This window comes from Capsicum annuum, chromosome 1 (genome assembly GCF_002878395.1).
Source record: "Capsicum annuum cultivar UCD-10X-F1 chromosome 1, UCD10Xv1.1, whole genome shotgun sequence".
Lineage (NCBI taxonomy): Eukaryota > Viridiplantae > Streptophyta > Magnoliopsida > Solanales > Solanaceae > Capsicum > Capsicum annuum.
Genome location: NC_061111.1, coordinates 235,616,229 through 235,641,329, shown reverse-complemented (window position 1 = coordinate 235,641,329; position 25,101 = coordinate 235,616,229). Strand labels below are relative to the sequence as shown.

Below are 25,101 nucleotides of genomic sequence, written 5' to 3'. Positions count from 1 at the left end.
GTGTTGGCCAGTTAAGAACTCCCACATCCAAAAAATGAAGGTGGCAGAAATGCGAAAGTTGCGCTGGATGTGTGGACTGACTAGAAGGGATAGAGTTCGGAATGAGACTATCTGGGAGAAGGTGTGACTTCAGTGGAGTGCAAGATGCGGGAAGCACGATTGAGATGGTTCGGACACGTGAAGAGGAGGGGCATGGATGCCCCGGTCCGTAGGTGTGAGAGGCTAGCGTTGGATGGTTTTAGGCGGGGTAGGGGTAGGCCGAAGAAGTACTGGGGTGAGGTGGTTAGGCGGGACATGAAACAGTTACAGCTCACCGAGTACATGACCCTAGATAGGAAGGTCTGGAGGACGCGAATTACGGCAGAGGATTAGGGCCAGTTCGGGTCGCTAGTGTAGGGAATTACTTGGTTGGGGTTTTATTCTTGTCATGATTCCGTGTTCCGTGTTCCATGTTGTATTACGAATCTGTGTGCTTTCCCCTGCTTTTCTCTGCTTTATATTACTTATGGGTGCCGTATTTATGTTATGTAATCTGCTTCTGTGCTGCACTATGTGTTTGTGTGGTATCTCGTGCCTTGAGCCGGGGGTCTATCGGAAACAGCATTTCTACTTCATCAGAGGTAGAGGTATGGACTGCGTACATCTTACCCCCCCAGACCCCACTAGGTGGGAATACACTGGGTTTGTTGTTGTTGTAGTTGACATATATTTTATGTGTACGTATATATTGAATGGTACGTATATATGTGTATATATTTTCTAAAGTAGTATAGATTTAACGTATACATGTGTGTATGTTTTATAAATTAGAATATAACTATATATATATATAGTGTGTGTATATATTGTAGTATATATATATTGTAATATATGTTTTTTTTAAAGTAATACATATATATTGAATGGTACGTATATATGTGTATATATCTTCTATAGACGTATATATTTAACGTATACATATGTATATGTTCCATTAATTAGTATATAACTATATATAGTGTGTGTGTATATATTGCAGTATATATATATTGTAGTATATGTTTTAATTAAAGTACATACATTGAATGGTACCTATATATGTGTATATATTTTCTAAAGTAGTATATATTTAACGTATACATGTTTATATATTTTATAAATTAGTATATAACTATATATATACTGTGTGTGTGTATATATATATATATATATGTATATTGTAGTATATGTTTTATTTAAAGTAGTACATATATATTGAATGATATGTATATATGTGTATATATCTTCTATAGACGTATATATTTAACGTATATATGTGTATATGTTTTATAAATTAGTATATAACTATATATTTAGTGTGTGTATATATTGTAGTATATGTTTTATTTAAAGTAGTAAATATATATTGAATGTTACGTATATATGTATATATATCTTCTATAGATGTATATATTTAACGTATACATGTGTATATGTTTTATAAATTAGTATATAACTATATATATAGTGTGTGTATATATTCTAGTATATGTTTTATTTATAGTAGTACATATATATTGAATGGTACGTATATATGTGTATATATCTTCTATAGACGTATATATTTAACGTATACATGTGTATATGTTAAATATATACGTCTATAGAAGATATATACACATATATACGTACCATTCAATATATATATACTACTATAGCTATATATTTAATGTGTGTATATATTGTAGTATATATATATTGTAGTATATGTTTTATTTAAAGTAGTAAATATATATTGAATGGTACGTATATATGTATATATATCTTCTATAGACGTATATATTTAACGCATACATGTATATATATTTTATAAATTAGTATATAACTATATATATAGTGTGTGTATATATTGTAGTATATGTTTTATTTATAGTAGTACATATATATTGAATGGTACATATATGTGTATATATCTTCTATAGACGTATATATTAAACGTATACATGTGTATATTTTTTATAAATTAGTATATAACTATATATAGTGTGCATGTATATATTGTAGTATATGTTTTATTTAAAGTAGTATGTATATATTGAATGGTACGTATATATGTGTATATATCTTCTATAGACGTATATATTTAATTTAACGTATACATGTGTATATGTTTTACAAATTAGTATATAACTATAAATTTAGTGTGTGTGTGTATTGTAGTGTATATATATTGTAGTATATTTTATTTAAAGTAGTACGTATATATTGAATGGTACGTATATATGTGTATATATCTTCTATAGACGTATATATTTAATTTAACGTATACATTTGTATATGTTTTACAAATTAGTATATAACTATAAATTTAGTGTGTGTGTGTATTGTAGTATTTATATATTGTAGTATATTTTATTTAAAGTAGTACGTATATATTGAATGGTACGTATATATGTATATATATCTTCTATAGACATACGTAGTATATATTTAACGTATACATGTGTATAAGTTTTATATATTATTATATATATCATTATATTATAGTATATATCTTGTAGTATATGTTTTATTTAGAGTAGTATATATATTTAACTAACGTATAGTCGTATACATGATTACATGCGTAATTGTGTATATGTATTATGTGTATATATTTTTCAAATTCTAATGTAGTATATACTATATATATATTGTATATATATATTGTTCAACGTATTTAAAATGTATATAGGTGGGTGTATGTAGTGTATATTGGAGAAATTTTTTTTTGGGGGGGTTTTGACTGGTTTTAACCGAATTTTAACTGGTTTTGACCGGGTTTAGGTAGGTTGGATTAAGTGGGCTGGTTCAGGGTTGTTTTTAAAATTTTACTGTTGGGCGCGGAACCGGACCGGTCCGTTTAACCAGGCCTGGATCCGAACCAGCCCACTAACCGGCTAAAATTCATGAGCTAGCCCGGCCCACTTAACACCCTTAATATGAGGATGTGATTACTGCACAGAACGACCACTAAACTGAAATTTAAAGAACTGATATAACACAATACGAATGAAATATTTGATTGTATAATTGTGAGATAATTCAATCTGCCGAAATTGACCAGTCCGGCTTTGGGGTGGGGGTTCTCCGTGGACAATGCCACCTTAAATCGTTTTTTTAGTCTTCATCATTTACTCCCCTTTATTTTAGTAGGCGCCAGTCTTCTTCATCTGGCTGCATTGCATCAATATGGATCCAATAATCCATTGGGTGTACATTCAGAGATGGATAAAATTGCTTCTTACCCTTATTTTTATGTAAAGGATCTAGTAGGTTGGGTAGCTTTTGCTATCTTTTTTTCCATTTGGATTTTTTATGCTCCTAATGTTTTGGGGCATCCCGACAATTATATACCTGCTAATCCGTTCATATTTGTTAGAGCCTTCAAGGTGGCTACCCATATCCAGAAACAACTTTGACAGTTGGATCCCAGAAGCTTTGACACGACGCAGTCTAATATGCTTGTTTCCTTTAATATATCCAAGTACACTCTTTTGTGAGATAGCAAAGTCCAAAGTCGATCTTAAGTTGTGTTAACTCGAGATAAGTATGTTGAGTCGCACATTGGCAATGGAAAGGAATTTGGATTCTTTATATGCCTTGGGCAGTCCTCACCTCTTGAAATAGCTTTTGGGATTGAGTTAGACGCAATATTAATTTTTTTATCATGGTATCAGAGTCAGGCTCATCCCAATGGTTATTGGGCCCCATTTTATATTGTACATGCTATAGAGTCCAGTCCTGCGTGTTTGGGTTATTGAACCCCACGTCCCCAGTGGACGTAGCAATGCATACATTCCGGATTTTTGGAGATTACACTTAGGATCAACAGTGTGACTTTAGTTTGGAGCGATAGAGGACCTTCATCAAGTCAATTGCTACAAGTCTCAACTGGAGAAGGCATTAGCACAGTGAATCTACCGCTTCCAACATCATTGATTAATTATTTACGCCGGAAGATTTTGAAGGAAAGAGGATCGGGTGTAGTGAGTGATGATAGAGATCACTAGGCGAGCCGGTTGATGTGAGTACCAATGAAAGGGATTGCCACAAAATTTTCCATGCAATGGCATGTGAATGGAATCCCAACGGATCTTCCCAATGCATAGAGATCAATTCCAAGCCTTCCAATGATGAGGTTCTGGGAGGATGGGTCACTGAAACTCCAAGTGTAGTGAGAACCAGAATGCAGACGAAATAAAGCTAGTCTTCTAACAGCTAATGACTTTTCCTAATAACCTCTATAGATTTCCATCAACTCAATAAAATTTCAGTGAGCAGGGTTTTACTACTATCACTCTCATACCATGAAGAGTCAAGAGTAAATAATCATAATCTTGATTATTTCCTCAAGTTTGGTTGAGAGTTGATAATACTTTCATGGTTTACAATATGGTAAGTAACATATTCATGGAATCCCTACTCTATGGTTGATTTATGGTAATCAAATAAATAGAAATCACTAACAAATCTGGTATATTAAATAACACATATCAACAATAGTTACCCAATACATCTCTTCATAAGTGCTCAAGTTTCTAATTTGATCATCTCATTTTACATTATTATGAGACGAAGATGTGTTCAAAAACTATTATGTGCTACTCTCAGAGTTTCACATTTGACGCTCATGAGTGTATGAATGGGAAGCACTTTTAATGCTTCTACAACAAAAACACAACCACCAACGAGTTATTGCCCTTACTAGACTTTTTTATATAAGACAAATTATTGATTCATGGTGGTGAAGCCCCCGTATAAAAAGCTATATCCCAAAAACTAGCAATCCTAGAACTTTCGCCTCCAGAACGCCCAATTCTACCTTTCTAAGTTTATTTTTAACCTTATTATACAAACTACGAATTCTTACAAAAAAAGAAAGAAGAATCAACCTGAATTACCGCATACTCAGCTGCTTAAGCTAAAAATAGCTTGTGCATGTATAATATATGAACAATCCATGTACGATATGCACATAACCATATATAGTTAAGTGAATAATTTATGCATACCGGCTAGAAAAGGGCGGTAGGGTTGAGGCTGAGGAGGATCGTGACTATCTCTAAGAATTAGTTCGGTTTCATATCAGGTTGCTCAACTACTGAGACTATTCACCTTGTGAGGAGATAAGTGGAGTAGTTTCTGGAGCGGAAGAAAGACTTGAACATGGTGTTCATTGATCTTGAGAAGGCATATGACAGAGTTCCCCGGGAGATTCAGTGGAGGTGCTTGGAGGCTAGAGGGGTACCCATGGCATACACTAGGTCGATTCAGGAAATGTATGATGGCGCGAAGACAGTGTGAGGACGGTAGGTACAGATTCAGAGCACTTTTCGATTTTGACCGGGTTGCATCAGGGATTGACTCTTAGCCTATTTTTATTTGCCTTGATGATGGATGTTTTGACGTGACGTACTCAAAGGGAGGTGCCTTGGTGTATGTTATTTGCTGATGATATGGCACTGATTGACGAGACTTGGGGAGGAGTTAATGATAAATTGGAGATTTGGAGACAGACCTTGAATCTAAAGGATTTCAGTTGAGTAAGATCAAGACGGAGTACTTGGAATGTAAGTTTAGTGATTTGTCGCAAGAGCTGACGTGGTAGTGAAGCTATTTTCTCAAGTCATTCAAAAGAGGGAGAGTTTCAAGTATCTAGGGACAATGATTCAGGAAAATAGTGAGATTGACGTGGATGTCACGTACCGAATTGGTGCAGGGTGGTTGAAATTGAGACTTGCTTCGGGAGCTCTGTGTGATAAGAAGGTGCCTCTGAAGCTTAAAGATAAGTTCTACAGAGAGGCAGTCCGACCAGCTATGTTGTATGACCAGTTAAGAACTCCCACATCCAAAAGTTGAAGGTGGCGGAGACGAGGATGTTGCGATGGATGTGTGCTCTACCAAGATAGATAAGATGAGGAATGAGATTATTCGGGGGAAGGTGAGAGTGGATTCGATGGAGGAACAAGATGAGAGAAGTGAGGTTGCGTTGGTTCGGGCACGTGATGGGGAGGGGCTCAGATGCTCCGATACGGAGGTATGAGACACTGGTTATGGATAGTTTCATGCGAGGTAGCGGTAGGCCAAAGAAATATAGGAGGGAGGTGATTAGCTATGTTGCTCGGACTCGGCAGTTTTGCTGCCGAACCCATCTCGACACAAGACGGACGCGGGTGCCGGTGCCTCCGCCGTCTCCAATTCGGTCAAACAATTTCGAATACGTTGACCAAATCCAAGAAGAAATTTGAGGGAAAACATTGATAATAGACCAACGACTTACCTGAAAAAATTTCGATCGACGACTTCACCGGCTACTGCAAAGTTGACAAACAGAGACGATGTTGTCGATATACAACAGCAACGGCGACGAAAAAAGTAGAAGTCGACCAACAGCGATGAGGCATATTTAATTAAAAATAAATGTCTGTTCATTGGATCAAGTCCGATTTTATTTAATTGTGATTTATTTTTATTTTTTAATAAAAACTAAATATACCTAAATTATATAGGTCGATTCAGTGATATACTGATTTTATTTGACCCTAGTTATTTTTTTAAAATAAAAACAATTAAATATTAAATATATATATATATATAAGCAGTTACATAATTATGGTAACCTAATTGAAAAGTAAAATTAAATATAAAAGTAACTAAAAAAAGTATTTTTGGAATATCTTTATAACTCTATATTTATAATATTTGATTTTTTAGCCGAATCGCCGCACCCGTATCCATACTCGAATTCGCACCCCCGAATCTTAAAATTTTTGACGAATCCGACTCTCGGATCCGCACCCGTTTCAGATACCCGCACCCGAGTCCGAGCAACTTAGGTGATTAGGCATGATATGGAGCAGTTACAACTTACGGAGGACATAACCCTTGATAGAAAGGTGTGGAGGACGTGCATTAGGATAGAGGGTTAGGGAGTATGAGTGCGTTGGTAATAGTAGGGGAGAGTATTTTATTTGTGTCTGGAGTTTCTTGTTCATGGTGTTTGTGGATGTATTATTTCCTCTATTAGCTAGCAATGTTAGTTTATCTTACATACTGTATTAGTTTATATGCTTTTATGCTTTGTATTTGTTATACTGTTATCGGTCCTGAGTCGGTATTCTATTTAGAAACCGCCTCTCTACTTCACCTGAGGTAGTGGTATGGTTTGCGTACACTCTACCCTCCCCAGACCCCACTATGTGGGAATACATTGGATATGTTGTTGTTGACCGGCTAGAAAAAGTAAACTGCGAATCTGGCCAGCTATTCGTGTAAAGATCCCAAAAAGATGCAAGCTTTACATAGATTTTGTGCCATAAAAAAAGAAGTTAATTCTCCCTGTTGTCTTTAATTATTATAATCCTTCACTATCTCCACTCACGAAATCAAACGGATTCCTACAAGCGAAGAGTTTCTTTTACAACAAGCCCCCAATGCAATCCCACTAGTGGGGCCTGGGGAGGGTGTGTGTACGCAGACGTTACCCCTACTTTTGTGGGGTAGAGAGGTTGTTTCCAATAGACCTCAGAAAAAGAAGGATCTTTGAGATCTGCATTCATTTTTCCAAAACTTTAACTTCAAAATATGGTTTTCAGTTATCAATTTTTAATTAATTACAAAGTCAACCCAAGATGTCACAATGGGTTGCAGGGCTTCGAAATTACATCGAGTATATATGCAGGCACAAACCCCAAAAGCTGCAATAAAGCAACTCCACCAAAAGCTCAAAACCTTGGGTAATAATTTGATTATGTCTAAAGTTTTAATAGGCCTCCAGAACCTAATAGGATGTCTCAGATACTCCCAAAATTTGAAAATGATTCATTCAACCAGGAGAACTGCAAACTATAGCAAGAAGAAAACTAATTCCAACAAACCAACGCAGTAATCTAGTCCTCTGCGAACCAGGAAGACACATCATGAACTGTTTAAGCAGTTAAGCTAGTGAATATAATCTACTGATGTAACAATAAGAAGTGCTTCAAATAATATCCAGATCAACTTACTTCTCCACATTGTTGCTTCAAAACCCCGTCCCCGTCCCCGCGACCCAACCCCCAGACCAAAAGAAAACTCTAACCAGCCTCTTTTCAATGTGTTTTTGCTCTCCTCTATTCGTCTTGCATTATCAGCAACAGAAGAAAGAGTTGTAGATGAAAAAGAGGGGAGATCAGACGTAGAAAGAACATCAAGAGGCATGGAAGTTTAGTAAGTTTGAAGGAGCTTACCTGCTGCTGCGACTCTATCATTGTCAGATTGAGGTCGACCCACCTTAAACAGTTAAATTCATCAAATCAGCAAGGACTTTTTAAAAAAAATAATAACAAAATGATGCAAGTAATCTTATAAGCAATAGCTTTTTCATTTTCATAATTGATAAGTACAATTTGCATATGTCAAGTTTCGAGAAACAACAACCCAGTGCATTACCACATAGTGGGGTTTGGAGAGGGTAAAATGTACACAGTCCATACCACTACTTCCGAAGAAGTAGAGAGGCTATTTCCGATAGACCCCGGCACAGAACAAAATGACAGTAAACAAAGTCGTAATAAAACACCACACAAGATAATATAACAAAAATAAGACACCCACAGAGTAGTACTATACACTATCAAACAAAAAGCACATACCTCACCCAAACCCTCCTAACTAGAAGCTCCAACCTATGTACAAAGCCCTACGGCTACTAGTCAGGCTACACCAAAGAACTCCTAACTACTGGCCACGACTTACCCACATGCACTATCCCTCTAACTAATTTGCGCCCTCCATACCTTCCTATCTAGGGTTATGTCCTCAGTATGTTGTAATTGCTCTATGTCACGTTTAATCACCTCCCTCCAATATTTCTTCGGCCTACCTTTATCCCGCCTGAAACCATCCAAAGTCAACCTCTCACACCTACGAACTGGGGCATCAGTGCCCGCGTCCTCCATACCTTCCTATCTAGGGTTATGTCCTCAGTATGTTATAATTGCTCCATGTCACGTATAATCACCTCCCTCTAATATTTTTTCGGCCTACCTTTACCCCACCTGAAATCATCCAAAGTCAACCTCTCACACCTTCAAACTAGAGCATCAGTGCCCCTCCTCATCACATGCCCAAACCATCTCAACCTCACTTCCCACATCTTGTCCTCCACCAAAGCCACTCCCAGCTTCTTCTGAATAGTTTCATTTCTAACCCTACCTCCCCTAGTAAGTCCACACATCCAACGCAGCATCCTCATTTCTGTCACCTTTAACTTTTGAATGTGAGAGTTGTTGACTGGTCAACACTCCACTCTATACAGCATGGCCGGACGGACTGTCACTCTATAGAATTTGCCTTTTAAGTTTGGGAGCCTTCTTATCATACAACTCCCGGGCGAGCCTTCATTTCATCCACTCTGCCCCAATACGGTGAGTAACATCTTCGTCAATCTCTCCATTCCCCTGAATCATAAAACCCAAGATACTTAAAACTATCCCTCTTAAAAACAGCTTAGGAATCCATCTTCACTACCACCTCGTCCTCATGCTTCAAGTCACTGAACTTGCATTTCCAAGTACTCCGTTTTGGTCCTACTTAACCTGAACCCTTTAGACTCCAGGGTTTGTCTCCAAACCTCCAATTTATCATTGACAATCCCCCGAGTCTCCTCAATCAAAACTACATCCGCAAATAACATACACCAACGCACCTCTCCTTGAATACGCCGCGTCAACACATCCATCACCAAAGCGAATAAAAATGGACTAAGAGTTGATCCCTGGTGCCTATCAAGACAGGGAAATGCTCTGAATCTTCTCTCAATGTCCTCGCCCAAATCTTCGCTCCATTATACATGTCCTTAGTCGATCTGATGTACGCCACCAGGACCCCTCTAACCTCCAAGCATCTCCAAAGAACCTCCCTAGGGACTTTGTCGTATGCCTTCTCCAGGTCAATAAACACCATGTGTAAGTCCCTCTTCCTCTCTCTATACTGCTCTACTAGTCTCCGCACAAGGTGAATTGCCTCTGTCGTCGAGCGACCGAGCATAAATTCAAACTGATTCTCAAAAATAGACATGATCTTCCTCATCCGCCACTCGACCAAACTCTCCCAAATCTTCATAGTGCGACTCAACAACTTAATACCCCTGTAGTTGTTGCAATTCTGAATGTCACCCTTGTTCTTGTATAAAGGAATTATTGTACTCCATCTCCAAAGCCTCGGGCATCTTCGGAGTCCTGAAAATGTCGTTTAACAAATCAATCAGCCACCTTAAACCTGCCCCACCAGTATACTTCCAAAAATCCACCTAGATCTCGTCAGGCGTCGTTGCCCTACCCCTACGCATTCTACAAATAGCCTCTCTAACCTAAACCTTAAAATGTCTACAATAACCGAAATCACGACACTCCTCTGAGTGCTCCAACTAAGGCTGCCAACGAACCAAAACCGGAACCGGTACTGCCTTACCGAAATTATCGCTGGAACCGGTGTTACCAGAACCGGAATACCGGACTTTTTGCTTCCAACGCACCGGTCCGTTGGTTACCGGTGTGGAACCGATTCAGACCGGAACGACACTAGAGCTATACCGGAAGAGATGCCGGAGCTGGTAAGTGACAGTTTTTTTCTTTTTAATTTAAATTTTATATATATATATTAACTTATATAATTTATATAATAAATTAATATAATATTAATACGTTAATATAATATTAATAAGTTTAAGTTAAGTTAAATTTATATAATAAGTTAATATAATATTAATAAGTTTAAGTTCTTATATGTAAGTTTCAGTTATTATCCAAAATTCCAATTCCAAAATCCAAAATTCCAAATGACATTTAAAAAAAAAAAAAAGTAGTAACGGTCATCAGTCTTCACGTCGCCGGACCGGAACCGGTCAACAGAACCGGAACCGGAACGGGTCAACCGAAACCAAAATTACCGAAATTTTTGGATGGTTCGCACCGGTACCGTATTCCGAACCATTGGGTATCGGTATACCGGTACCAACCGGCACCGTTGTGTTACCGGTACGGGAACGTCACCGAAACGGAGTAAACAGACCAGAACAAAATTTTCCGGTTCCATTGCCAGCCTTAGCTCCAACTCCCCTAACACAATGTCTTTGTTTCCTTCGTCATTCGAAAGGCTATGAAAATACAACTGCCGTCTTCTCTTAATGTGAATGTCCTCCACCAATACTCTATCATCCTCCCCCTTGATGCACTTCACTTGGTCAAGGTCACGCGCCTTCCGCTCCTTAGCCTTTGCAAGCCTATACAACCTTTTTTCCCCGCCTCTCCTCTAATCCCGCATACAAGCTTTCAAAGCTACTCTCTCCTCTCTGCTCTCTCCCACAAGTTTCGAGAAAAGTAGGAGCATATACACTCAAAACAGCTCCCTTGCATTTTATTAAAATGTGGAATGAAGGATCCAAAGAATTCACATCACTAATAGAAACAGACACCGACATTGCAAGTAATTTGGAACAATTTTCCAACATTGACCGATATATTGATTCTACTGTTCACACCCAACATGCACCATGCACAAAAGAGAGCGGAAATCTCCAAAAAGGCATATGAAAGAAATGGGTAGCATTCTAACAAATAAGTTTGCTAATCCCAGTTTTTGGTGGTTTATGGAACTACTACATAAGAGATAAAACACTAGCAACCAAGAAACATAGAGCAATTAACCATGAGTTATTCTTATCACTTCAAAACATAAGTTCTTGTGTCACTTGAGGGTGGAGTAACATAGAAAGACTTGAGACAAAATATAGAGCAGGGAGAAAATTCTATAGCCTTAAGAAAGACTTCAGTTCGAAAATAATCTTAATCTCTATTGTGACCTTGTAAAGATGCCGAAATCAAGAAAGTTTCAATTCATCCCTGATCCAATTTGACTCACGACTTGATCATATAGTTCAATGATTCCCAGATGAATCTAACAAAACAAAATCGAATTCCACACTGGATATGATGAGTTAAACAAGCCATGCACTTCCCTTTCTTCCCCAACCTATACATGTCACATCCACTCAAACTTCCAAAAACATAGTAGTTACTTGCTAGCGTTTTCTATTCTTTTCGGCACTGTTTTTTTGGGTCGCAAACTCTTTAACAGGTTGGAATAGACCACTATTTCTGTTCTGTCACTCCCTCTGAAGGATCTGTTCTGCCATGTTTCTGTTCAGAAACTCGAAGAGAAACATATTGTTGGCCATCTCATTAATATTGACCCCAAATACTGCTTTCCATGTGACCACTTCTCAATCTCCTGATATCTGACAGAGAGGGGATCTCTACTTCTCCCTCACCAAAAGAGCCGACAATGCAGCTCTTGAAAAGCCCAGTGTCTTTTACCCCTGGGGACGCTGTGATGAGAATATCTCCTTCACTGGAAGTTACTGTCGATTCACGTAGCATATTAGAATGCCCTTTACTCTCACATGCTTCTCTGGCATAAGAATAATCTTCTTTAAATAATCTGGGAGGTTCTGCAATCATCAGGTAGTTGGGGCATTGAATGAACCTTTCTACCTTAAATGCTACCTCATTCCACCCTGCATTTAAGGCTAGTTCTGGAATTATAATGACTGATTTTTCATTCCATGAAACGAGAGAATGTTCATGCATCTGCCATACTCGGTTGCTTTCCTTGTGCAGAAAAAAACTGCCCACCTTCTGATCGTATTCTTCCCATCTTTGGAGGCTTCCTTAAGAATATTGCAGATCCATTTCATCATCTTCACTCATTGACCATAGCTGAACTGCTCATCATGTTACGGCTTCTCTCCACCCACTCATACCATATGTCTGTACCCACTGTCATCTGGTGATGTCGAAAGATTTGAAGCCTGCATTGAAGTAAATTCTCTTTTCCGCCAATGTAGGAAGTAACAAGCTGCACTGGCTGGTTAGAACGAAAGAAAGGATCGAAATTACCACAGGATGTGGTAGCTTGGGGCCGAACAAAGATGTTTCCCGCTGAAACCCACCAGAAAAAGATGATCCCTCTCCTAGGAAGTAGGAGAGAGGAGAGTCTTGGGAGATGTGCCAGAGAGAATGTGCCCACCCCAAATCTCCAGAATGATACTGATTACTTGCGTTAAATATTTTGAGAGTTTCTCCTTACCATCCCACCTACAAAGACCAGGAACCACGCCAATTTGCCTGCTAAACAATTCCATACATTCACAATGCAATATGACTTTACATAGAATTAACCAGACTCCTTTACCAAAAATAGAATAAACAAAACAAATCTTGATCCTTTCCAAAGTTCTGTACAAGTTTTCAATAGATTTCAGGAAAAAAGCAATAGATTTCAATAGATTTAGGTTTAGTATTTTGTAGACTGCAAAACTACCGTAATACAGATGAAGATTACCCCTAAACCTCAAAAGCAGACCAGCAGTACCTGGCTAGGTAAAGCACCATTCAGAAATTTGGCTACAGTTGCTATGGACTTGTGGCTCATTGATGCTGGAACCTTATCAGCATCATTTCCTTCCTAAATTATCACAAGCCACATGCAGCAATTAACATTAGAACCTAGTGACATCCCAGGGTTTTTGGAAAAGCAACTGGATCAGTGACATAATTAAGTGTTTTATTTGTGAAACAAGGAGGGAAAAAAAAACTTACTACTGAATTAACAGCATACAAAGCGCTCCAGAGTCAATGGCTACATGAAAACTGCAAGTTTCCTCACCACCGAGAATCCTAAGGAATAATCTACGCTATAAACTATGAATATTCTACACAACATTAGACTTGACTACTGCTCAGGTACAATGTATATACACACAATATAACACTCAAGTTGGACTATACGTATTGACTTCGAGCGTCCAATACATATATCGTAGGACCTCAGGGTGTTTTAGTTTAGTCAACTGACTGAAGCAACTAGCAGAGATAGTCTAGGCTGTATTTTCTCATAAATACAGTCACATATATCTCAAAACATTTGGTCCTCTCATGCAACACCAAATCCAATGGAATATTGTCACAACTTGATTGTCAAATCAATTTCCTCAGTATTAACCTTTCTGAATTTTAACTCAAAACAACTAATTCAACCACATAAGCTCACTTGTATCCAAAGGCATAGCTCTATTTCAAGTTTCGCACTTGATCTGGCAAATGGAAATTATATGTTCCTTTGTACTTTTTTCAAGAGATCATGTTTCCACCAATATACATGATCCATAGGTGAACCATCCATATAGATCTATTCAGTATGTAACCAGATAACTTTTAACTTCAATATTTTCTCGTTTTTGGTATAGAAGTCCCTAACTCCAAATGTTGTTTATATATGAAAAGAATAGACCACTGAACCTAATGACTGTCACAGGGATGAAGTAAGAATTAAGTACAGTAACAACAACAAAAATATTTAGACGTGCAATGTTAGGATCATATATCCTAGAAGTAGCTTGATGTTAGGATGCATAAGTGAGTATTTGGTCGACAGTGAGCATGTCAGTTTTCATTCAAAATATGTACAGCATATTTCCTTTGTGAGAGGCCACATCTGAGCAAGACTGAACGATGTATATGCCCAAAAAGTCATCTCGCTTTGTAAGTCCGGAACTGAGTAAAGAGGTGTCATTTTACAACCTCAAACTTGTTCTGGTCATTTCCAGTAATAACAATACCATCCACAGAGACAGCAAGGTCAAGATCCTTCCCTAGAGAGCGTTAGCAAACTAAAGGGAATAGTCTGACTCGCTAATTCAAACTGCAGAACTACAAAACCGATGCATCTAACTTGTGAAGATCTGTTTAAATCCTTAAAGAGACTACAAAGTCGACTAAATCTTCCTCGAGCAACAAAATTAGGTGGTTGCTCCATATAGACATCTTCCGTGATCTCACCAGGCAAAACAAAGGGCATCTTGGATATCAAGCTTATTGAGAATATAATTAAGTAAATAAAAGTGCGTTCTCTATGAGAGTCACACACTTCAACGTGGGCAGAGGTCACACACCTCATGTGCAGGGCGTGTTGAGAATATAATAACGTAAATAAAAGTATGCTTTCGCTGACGCTTAAGCTTTTAGATGAGATGGTCGCACTATCTTATACACGATTTGTACAGGGAGTGACTATGTATGTTACAAACGGACAGTATATATATGACACATGCATAGTCTGGATAATCATGACATTGCTTATATAGTTGTATATATTATCTGATACATGCATGGTCTGAATATTTATTCAAACTGGATATGTAGGACATTCAAGTCTCAAATTATGGTTACAAGCGAGGTGTGATTCACTTCTGAAATAGGTTATTGAGCATGTGATTTCATGTCTATGATTACGAGCATGTTGTGATTCACGACTCGGGTGCGTGTGTTATGGATCCTACCTCATGAGTCACTTGTTGTGGTGACCCACGGTTGTGTGCACACAGGATATTGGGCAAGTTGGTTGACTTCACTAACAATTGTGCATTTTATAGGTTTAAACTTGTTAATAGAACGTCGCTCTAACTCAACTCCAAAAGCTACCTCAAGAGGTGAGGATTGCCCAAGACTAGATAAAGAGACCAATTTCTCCTCATCCCACCGATGTGGGACTCAACAACCCCCCTCATGCCCAGGACTGGACGCAATTTAATATAGGGACCCAACGTAGGTGACCATGGTGTATGTTATTTCCAGAGAACATAGTATTGATCAACGAGACACATGGCGGAATTAATGATAGACTAGAGATTTGGAGACAAGACCCTAAGGCTTTTGCGCTGAGCAGGACTAAAACAAAGTACATGGAGTACAAGTTCAATGTCCCATTGCAAAAGGATGATGGAAAGTAAGATTGATACACAAGTCATCCCCGAGAAGGAAATTTTCAAGCATCTTTTATTTTTTGAAACTGGTATGAAAGCTTCAAGTATCTTCAGACTCTACACCAAAGAAATATGGAGATTGATGAACACATCGCATATCGTGCTTGAGTAGGAGAGTGAAATTGAGGGTCGCAACCGGTTTTCTATGCGATAAGAATATACCACTGAGACTTACAAATAAATCCTATAGAGTGGTGGTTAGACCGACTATGTTGCATGGGGGTGGAGCGTTGTCTATTCAAGAATCACATGATTGAAAGATGATAGCAGCAGGGATAAGGATGCTTGGATGGATGCGTGGACATCCTAGGAGAGAGAAGATTAGGAATGAAGATATACGGGGAAAGGTGAGAGTAGCCTCCGTGGTGGACAAGATGCGTGAAGCGCGACTAAGATGGTTCGAGCATGTAAAGGGGAGGACTGCAGATGTCCCACTAAGGAGATGCGAGAAGTTGCCAGTGATAAGTTTGACGAAAGGTAGAAGTAGAACGAGGAAGAATAAGGAGGTGATTAGATAAGACATGGCAGATCTTCAGCTCACTGAGGACAAAGACCCTAGATAAGAAAGCCTGGACGTCGATGATTGGTAGATGGTCGAACATTTCCACTCCTTCCAGTAGTAGAGCAAGGTCCTACTCTGGAACACATACTTGTTCCTTTACCAGTATTATTATTATTGTGCTAACATTATCTTATTCTTGGTTCCATTACTAGTGTTATTACTTCTGCTTTAGTTATATTCTTTACTATTATGGTCGGTACTTCCCTTTCTTCAATATTTTCACCATAGCGCTTTACTCTTGCATTGTTTTCAAACTGTTCTAGAAAATGATTTTCTTAAGCGGTGGGTCTATCGAAAACAACTCAAACCCACAAAGGTAGGGGTTGCATAAACACCAAGACTGTGTATGTTGTCGTTGGGGCAGGTGACTAAACATTGAATGGTTGTTGATTGGACAGTGACATGGTATTGATTGTACAGTGACTTGTCATGACTGAACACAAGTGTATCAACTAATTTACTGCTAACTTGGACTGATGGAAGAATTGTGGCACATGTGGCACGTGACTTGATGCTAAAAGTGACGCTCCTTCAGGTGGCACATAGGGTGTTTGTTTCTGCCTATTTTAATGACTGTGTTCTTCAGGTTGAGTAGAAGACCTACATGTGATAAGTTATCTATTTGGCCACCTAATCGGCATGGATATCAAGGTAGCAATGCACTTAATAACTTAGCTAGAAAACATTTTTAGTGGCTACAGCGCCCTATATTCCAATGTTTCTCCTGCTCTAATACCATGTGAACCAAGATACAAGAGAATTTTTTTTTTTAAAATCATCATGTAAAGAGACTTCTTATACATAGGTTTTGACCATCTTCACATACCATCAATTGCATTTCATAATTATTGGGAACACTACAGAACAGAGTACACAGAATTTTATATAATATTTCGCTTCTCATACGCAAGCACATTGTATTTAAACATGAAACAGAATCAGAGTTGTTGGTACCTGTATAGCCTTCAATTCGCTTTGCGCCATATCAACCGCCTTTGTCCCACCAATAAAATTGGGATGCGAGGAATTTATATAATCCATCTACAATGAGTTAAAGAGTTGGTTGATCAGAAATAAGAAACTAATCTTTTGACTCCTATAAATAAGCATGGAATAAACCATTGAAGTACAAAACCTCTGGGAAAAAATTGACAATACAGCTACTTTGACTTTTTTACTTCCCATTAACAGTCCAAGGTAGACTATAAAAGAAAGAAATATAAATAACCTTAAAATGCAAAATACATTTCTAGGACATAAATTTTCAGCAAATTCATAAAAATGAGAAACCCACTCATCCCAACCTTCGAGGGAGAAAACCTTTCAAATGAAAGAATCAGAATCTTGTTATTATATCCATTCAAAATTTTGAAACATTACTCCAAGTGGCAATCAGAATATGAACCTAATTTAATTATTCATATCTATGCAATTTTTAGACCAGTTATAAAACCAACAATGTTAAATGGAGGGGAGTGAATGTTAGGCTGTTAATGTACAACATACCACAAGATCAGACTACGAGTTTCGAAAGGATGCAGATGCTAAATATGGATGTCTGCAACAAGCCAGGATGAAAAATAACCACATTCACCAGAAGGTGCAAGTCGCACACATTGAGGATAAAATGAGAGTCGCTTGAGATGGTTTGGTCATGATCCTATGATGAACAGGTTTGTAGGTGTAAAACCATGGTATGTGAAGGTATTAAAGGAAATGAGGTAGACCGAAAATCACCCGAAGGAAGTTGTCTCAGAATACCTACAATCTCATGGAATCATGCAAGACTTTGCACTATATAGGGCATAGTGGAAGAAAAACATATTTGTCGGTGATAACATTTAATTAGGAATATGTATGTTGGCACGTTTATTTTGGGTCCTATAATTATTAGAAGTCTATTAGCCAGTTTAGAGATTCTTAAAAAAAAGGAAACTTCTAATACTCTTTATTTTGTATTTTTATTCTAGATAATGTTGGCTTGATATGACTTAAATGGAGAATCATGTTCAGTGAGGATTCATCTAGCCAATCCCAAATTGTTCGGGATTGAGGTATAGTTGTTTTTTGTATATCTCTAGAATTGTTCGTTCTTATTTGTGTGACTGTTGCGGTTGGTTGGTTGGGTGTGTGTGTGTGTGGTGGTGGAATCTTAAGATGTATGAGTATCTCCACTCTGTGACAGAGGAATGTTTTAAGGACACTACTTCAAGCAGAATGGTCAAACAAATATGCAACCAAAGATCAGATACCTCCATATCAATAAGATTTATTATCATTCTTTCAGCAGGTTTTACACTATCTCGTAGAAACCTTGCAGTGACATCCTCTAGTCGGCTTCTTAACTCTGAAAAGCGCCGCATTTCAACTGATTCACAAGCACGACTAATCTGCAAGAATATTTGAAAGTACGTCCAACTGAATACCCGTTCTGCCTCAAGGATCTCGTTAGTGTGTGTTCATATGATGCTCATGAGAGAAGAAACCTAAATATTGAAACTGTAAACAGCCATATTGGTCAAAAATACGTTTTTATCACCTTTATAAGCTCATCATAGACGAACCGCAAGCACTGAAGGCTGGGATCTAGCAGCCTAGCTATTTGCCGCCTAACCAAAACTTCAAATGGGACCTAAAATACATGTACCGTCACTATCATCCCAACAATTTCTACAATATAAAGAATTATAGGTGCTATTGAAGCACAAATTTACTGTCATGGCATGCACCTCTGGCACAAATAGCGCATTTCTTGGACCAGTTGCATTGTGGATTGCTATTCTTATGTCCTCGTCACTTAGATCATCACAAGGATCAACTTCCTACACTGACACAAGTAACATAACTAACTGATGCAACATTAAAAAGCTTACTGCTATTTCTAAAAACCATCAGTTACATTATTAAGTATATAAAATCCCGTGAACATCTAAATCAAGAAACATCAATAGAATATTGGACTTAGCCCTTCACTGGAGAAGTTAGTCCATAAAATATCAGCAGCAACAAGAAACTAATTGAGGAACAAAAATTTGCACCTCCAAGCTCTTTACAAAAATTGACTGGAATATGTGGTGAATCCGTGCTCCCCCTGACAATTCTTTAGTTGTCATTGCCTGACTTTTACCATCCACCTCTGCAGAAAATGCTGCTTATCACCAACAAATGGTAGAATGTTAGGAGCAATAAAAATTCTACTCCTATCATGACTTGATTAACCTTTTTTGAGTAGCAAGGTGATCAAGACAACAACATAAGAATGTGTAACTTGTTTGTTAGAATGTTGAAGTGATTGTGGGAAGAAGTGACGAGACTGCAAAGTTGTTTATCAAATTCAAAAAAATAATAATAATAATAATAATAATAATAATAATAATACGTACATGTTATTTTGACCTCTTAAATTGCAGATTTTACCACTTCAAGTAAAAGATCAATCTTTTCAGACAGATGGAGAGTAAGTCGGCCAAAATGAGACAAAAAAAGTCAGAATGAACTAAACGTTGCTAGAGGTAAATAATTGCCTAGTTTCACTCACGCAAACTGGGAAAGAAAATTTGGACTCTAAATTAAATTCTGCATTATTGTGTCTGAATAACAAGCGTTAATTTTCATATACAAGCCAATCTGGTACACACATATGAGACTCCCACTCGGTATCTCGCTCAACATCGACAAGACCATGTCGAAAACATAATTAAGTAAATGAAAGAGCTCTCCAACAGCTAAGATTATAGATGAGATGGTCACACATTTCATCATGGTATCAGAACTAGACCCATTCAAATTCTTAGTTTACCAACATTTAATCGGCCATGTGATATTGTTCATACTCCAAATATTTCGTCTTGGGTTGCAGGGGATAGGGGTGTTAGGGAGACCAACATTGAGAGTGTAATAGATCTCTTTATATGGTCTAGGCAATACCCACCTCATGAGCTATAATTTAGCGTTGAGTTAGGATCAAGGTCCATTTCTTTATCAAGGGGTGTTAGATTCTCATAATGGTTGCAGGGGATGGATAAGACTCTTTATATGGTTTTGGATAATCCTTATTCCTTGTCTCATAACCCAAGGTTCATTTTCTTATCATGGAATTAAAGCAGGCGGAGGTCCTTAGTTTGAGTCCCATCGCCACCCATTATTTTTTTTTCTTATAACCAACAACAAGCCCAATGTATTCCCACAGTGGGGTATGGGGAGGGTAAGATGTACGCAATCCATACCGCTACCTCCAAAGAAGTAGAGAGGTTGTTTCCAATAAACCCCCGGCTCAAGATAAAGAATAGTAAACAAAGTCGTGATGAAACGTGAAGCAGGATGGATGGCTTAACAGGAGTAAAGAATCAGAAATAGTAAAATAGAACTCGGAGCAATACAGAATAAGGGAACTAAGAGCCATAAGCAATAAGAAATAAGAAATACGAATTCTGAAATAGGGCACCCGCCTAGTAGTAAACTACACTCACAGACCAAAGCCACCCACCACATCCAAACTCTCCTGACTAGCGGCTCCTACGTATTGACACAGTCCTACAATTACTACCCCGGCTAAACAGGAACTCTCCTAACTATTTGCTACAACCCACGCACTCACCCTAGCCTTCTACCCTTATCCGCGACCTCCACACCTTCCTATCTAGGGTCATGTCCTCGGTAAGCTGAAGCTGCTCCATGACATGTCTAATCACTTCCCTCCAGTATTTCTTCGGCCTACCTCTACTCCTCCTGAAGCCATCCAAAGCTAGCCTCTCACACCTGCGAACTGGGACATCCGCGCCCCTCCTCATCACATGCCCAAACAATCTCAGTCTTCCTTCCCGCATCTTGTCCTCCACCGAAGCCACTCCCACCTTCTCCCGGACAATCTCATTCCTAACTCTATCCCCTCTTGTAAGCCCACACATCCAGCACAACATTCTCATTTCCGCCACCTTCAAATTTTGAATATGGGAGTTCTTGACAGGCCAGCACTCCGCTCCATACAACATGGCTGGACAGACTGTCACTCTATAGAATTTGCCTTTAAGCTTAAAGGGCACCTTCCTATCACACAACACTCCTGAGGCAAACCTCCGCTTCATCCAACCTGCTCCAATACGATTAGAGACATCCTCATCAATCTCTCCATTCCCCTGGATCATAGACTCAAGATACTTAAAAGTTAAAACTATCCCTCTTACAAACATCTTGGGAATCCAACCTCACCATCACTTCGTCATCCTGCCTTAAGTCACTAAACTTGCACTCCAAATACTCCGTCTTGGACCTACTCAACCTGAACCCCTTAGATTCCAGGGTTTGCCTCCATACCTCTAATTTTTCATTCACACAACCCCGCGTCTCATCAATCAGCACTACATCGTCCCTTGAATACTCCGCGTCAACACGTCTATCACCAACGCAAATAGGAACGGACTAAGAGTCGAACCCTGATGCAACCCTGTCTCGACCGAAAAAAGCTCTGAGTCTCCTTCCGTCGTTCGCACCCGGGTCTTCCCTCCATTGTACATGTCCTTAATAGCTCTAGTGTACGCCACCGGGAGCCCTCTCACCTCCAAGCATCTCCAAAGAACCTCCCTAGGGACTTTGTCGTAAGCCTTCTCCAGGTCGAAGAACACCATGTGCAAATCCCTCTTTCTTTCCCTATACTGCTCCACCAATCTCCTCACTAAGTGAATTGCCTCTGTCGTCAAGCGACCAGACATAAAACCAAACTGATTCTCCGATATGGACACGATCCTCCTCAATCTCCGCTCAACCACTCTCCCAAATCTTCATAGTATGACTCAACAACTTAATACCCTTATAATTGTTGCAACTTTGAATGTCACCCTTGTTTTTATGTAACGGTATCATTGTACTCCATCTCCAAGCCTCAGGCATTCTCGCAGTCTTGAAAATATCGTTAAACAAATCAGTCAACCACCTTAAGCCTGCGCCACCCATAAACTTCCAAAAATACACCGGAATCTCGTCGGGCCCCGTCGCCCTACCCCTCCGCATCCTACGAATAGCCTCCCTGACCTCCTCCACCTTAAAACGCCTACAGTAACTGAAATCACGGCTCTCATCCGAGTGCTCCAGTTCCTCTAACTCACTGTCTCTGTCCCCCTCCTCGTTCAAAAATCTATGGAAATACTCCTGCCATCTCTTCTTAATATGGACATCCTCCACCAAAACTCTACCATCCTTCCCCTTAATGCACTTCACTTGGTCAAGGTCATGACCCTTCCGCTCCCTAGCCTTAGCAAGCCTATACAACCTCTTTTTCCCGCCTTTCTCCTCTAACCCCGCATACAAGCTCTCAAATGTTGTCTTATTTTTTTTTATAACCATAGTGTCCAAACCAGCTTGCGCGCACCTCAACTAATTCAAAGGGATACTTGCCACCTCCCACCAACAAGTAACAGCTAGATACTCTATCCAGCGCCACCCATTATTAAAAAGGATCTTCACGTGTTTACACGAACGAAGCTCGCACGTGAGAGGACATGTTGAAGACATAATTAAGTAATTAAAAACATGTTCTCTCTAACTTCTTTTAGATGAGATGGTAACATATTTCAATAGACCATATTGAGGTCATACAAGTTACAAAGTATTACACTAATATAATCATCCTAGTAACTCAAGAAGTATGACGTCTAGAGAGAGTATGAAGTTACAGAATGACATAACTAAGGAAATAACAAACTGTGATAAAAAGAAACCTAGATACTTCTCACCTTCAGAGTATTTTGTCAGAATATTCAACAGCATTGCTCCCCTTTCTCCCTGTGTCATGGATGCAACAAGATAATCAAGGGTGTAAAGTTAGAGTCAATGTCATACTCGTCTCTAGCAGTGAATAAATTGCTCCATCCATATTTTGGCATCTTGATTTGAATTAAATAATATTAATTTGTCTATGATATTATCTGATTAGGCATCTCTTTCATCATTCTTTCCATGTTTGACATTGTAATTCATGAACAACCACTTTCCAGCCAACGGGTTTTAAATAACATCACAGCAGATCATTTTTACTTTTGATTCCAACGCCTCTCCATAAGAACGCAACTCTTTTTCAACAGCAACCAAATGAGATGTTAAATCGGTCTTCAAAGTGGGAAGAACATTTCGAATATGCTGCTCCAGAATCTGAAACAAAACAAAAGTACCTTAGGCTTAATGGTCTTACCAAATACTTTTTAAATGTAAAACACAGATTTATATCACAGGGAGGTAAGTCAATGATCTCCTTTTAGACTGACCATCAAACGGGACATTTCATGTCTGATGTCTGTATTCCAACTTCCTAAAAATTAGGGTAGACTAAGTTACCATTTTATTATTGCATCAAACAACAGAAGAGCACAAAGGACATTGTTAACATGAGCGAAATGCCCACAAGAAATGAAGGACAAATATGAATTCCATAATCCCTGTAAGGTTGACCACAGTCCACAAAAGAAAATTGCATTAACTACAACTACAACTTCCAACGCATCTAAAAATGCTGTTTTAGTATTAAACAACTTCTTGGGAGACACAAAAGACTTATCTACAGCATGTAAATTAACATAATTAAAACCATAGATATGAAAATATGACAGCGTCTCCATCCTTTCTCCATCAGTTTTTGCTCCAACCTGATTTAGCTTCTTTGCCAACTGCGGGATTCCACATCGATCAGATAAGCCACGGTATACCTTCAAACAAATGCAATTACCATGAAACAATGTAAAAGAATTACAATTAAAAAAATAACGAGGTGAATAATAGCAGAGATGTACATGATGATCCCGGAAGAATTGCTCCTCATGAGCAAGTGCTTGTCTGATAGAACGATTGTTGTTAATATCCTGCAAAGTACCTATATTACCGTACTAGAGATCTATGTGAATTATAAACAACATGTAAATACCTAATGTACTGGTGAGTAAATGTCAAAATGGAAAGGAAAAAAGTTCTCATTGACTTGGTATTTAAGTACGGGAGAGTAGAAGATCAGGCTCATTATCCAAATATTGTTTTATCTTATCAGAAAAAGAGAAGGACAATATTAAGAAGTAAGAGTGTACTCCCTCTAACAGCTTAAACTTTAAGATGAGATCGCACTTCTACAACGTGAGGCACAAAATCTTAAAGAGGATCACTAGCCTCCTTATACACAATACTTTGATGTTAATCAAAACAATAGCATTTTTAATTGCTTTTGATGATACGAAGTGTGATAGGTTTCAGAAAAATGATGGGGCTTTAGTAAAAACAGCAAATGGTTGAAAACAGATTCTAGAATATACCTCTTGACTGCGGTTGACAACACCGATATAACCTAAACGAAGTGGAATAACTTTTCCAAGCAGAAAATTTCTCGCATCAGTACCCTTATCCATTATATCTAGCTGCACAGCCAAAAAACAATGATAAGATCACACCGCTTCTTGGTGATTTCACTAAGAAGCTAATGAAGACAGCCGCACAAAATTCCTTTTTCTATGACAGTTTTCTTTTGGAAAGTGAAGGAGATGTTCGTTAACCTCCACTGAACAATTTGAAAACAAACCTTAGTTATTACACCAATTGTACGTGTACCTGCCAAATAGTTATCAAGTCAGGAACTGGATGTGTAATTAGACTCAAATACTAAAGAAATAAGTTTGAACTATCCAGACAGCTACACCAGAGACCT

At 38.4% G+C, this 25,101-nt stretch overlaps 1 protein-coding gene across 3 annotated transcripts in view; it reads right to left on the bottom strand.

The window, feature by feature from the left end:
* The window catches only part of LOC107848823 (dynamin-related protein 3A), a 41,002-nt gene that overhangs the window by 10,003 nt on the left and 5,898 nt on the right, over positions 1-25,101 (bottom strand). For 2 of the 3 annotated variants that reach the window (XM_016693559.2, XM_016693564.2), the window contains exons 3-15: positions 24,976-25,004; positions 24,713-24,814; positions 24,203-24,271; positions 24,059-24,118; positions 23,454-23,567; positions 23,153-23,201; positions 19,463-19,572; positions 19,154-19,246; positions 18,964-19,056; positions 18,677-18,814; positions 17,379-17,465; positions 13,414-13,506; positions 8,229-8,271 (exon numbers count right to left, since the gene is read on the bottom strand). In XM_016693559.2, the coding sequence (XP_016549045.1) occupies positions 8,229-8,271; positions 13,414-13,506; positions 17,379-17,465; positions 18,677-18,814; positions 18,964-19,056; positions 19,154-19,246; positions 19,463-19,572; positions 23,153-23,201; positions 23,454-23,567; positions 24,059-24,118; positions 24,203-24,271; positions 24,713-24,814; positions 24,976-25,004 (1,080 nt within the window). The remainder of the gene's footprint in view (positions 1-8,228; positions 8,272-13,413; positions 13,507-17,378; positions 17,466-18,676; positions 18,815-18,963; positions 19,057-19,153; positions 19,247-19,462; positions 19,573-23,152; positions 23,202-23,453; positions 23,568-24,058; positions 24,119-24,202; positions 24,272-24,712; positions 24,815-24,975; positions 25,005-25,101) is intronic. The other variant, XM_016693567.2, reaches the window with a different exon arrangement.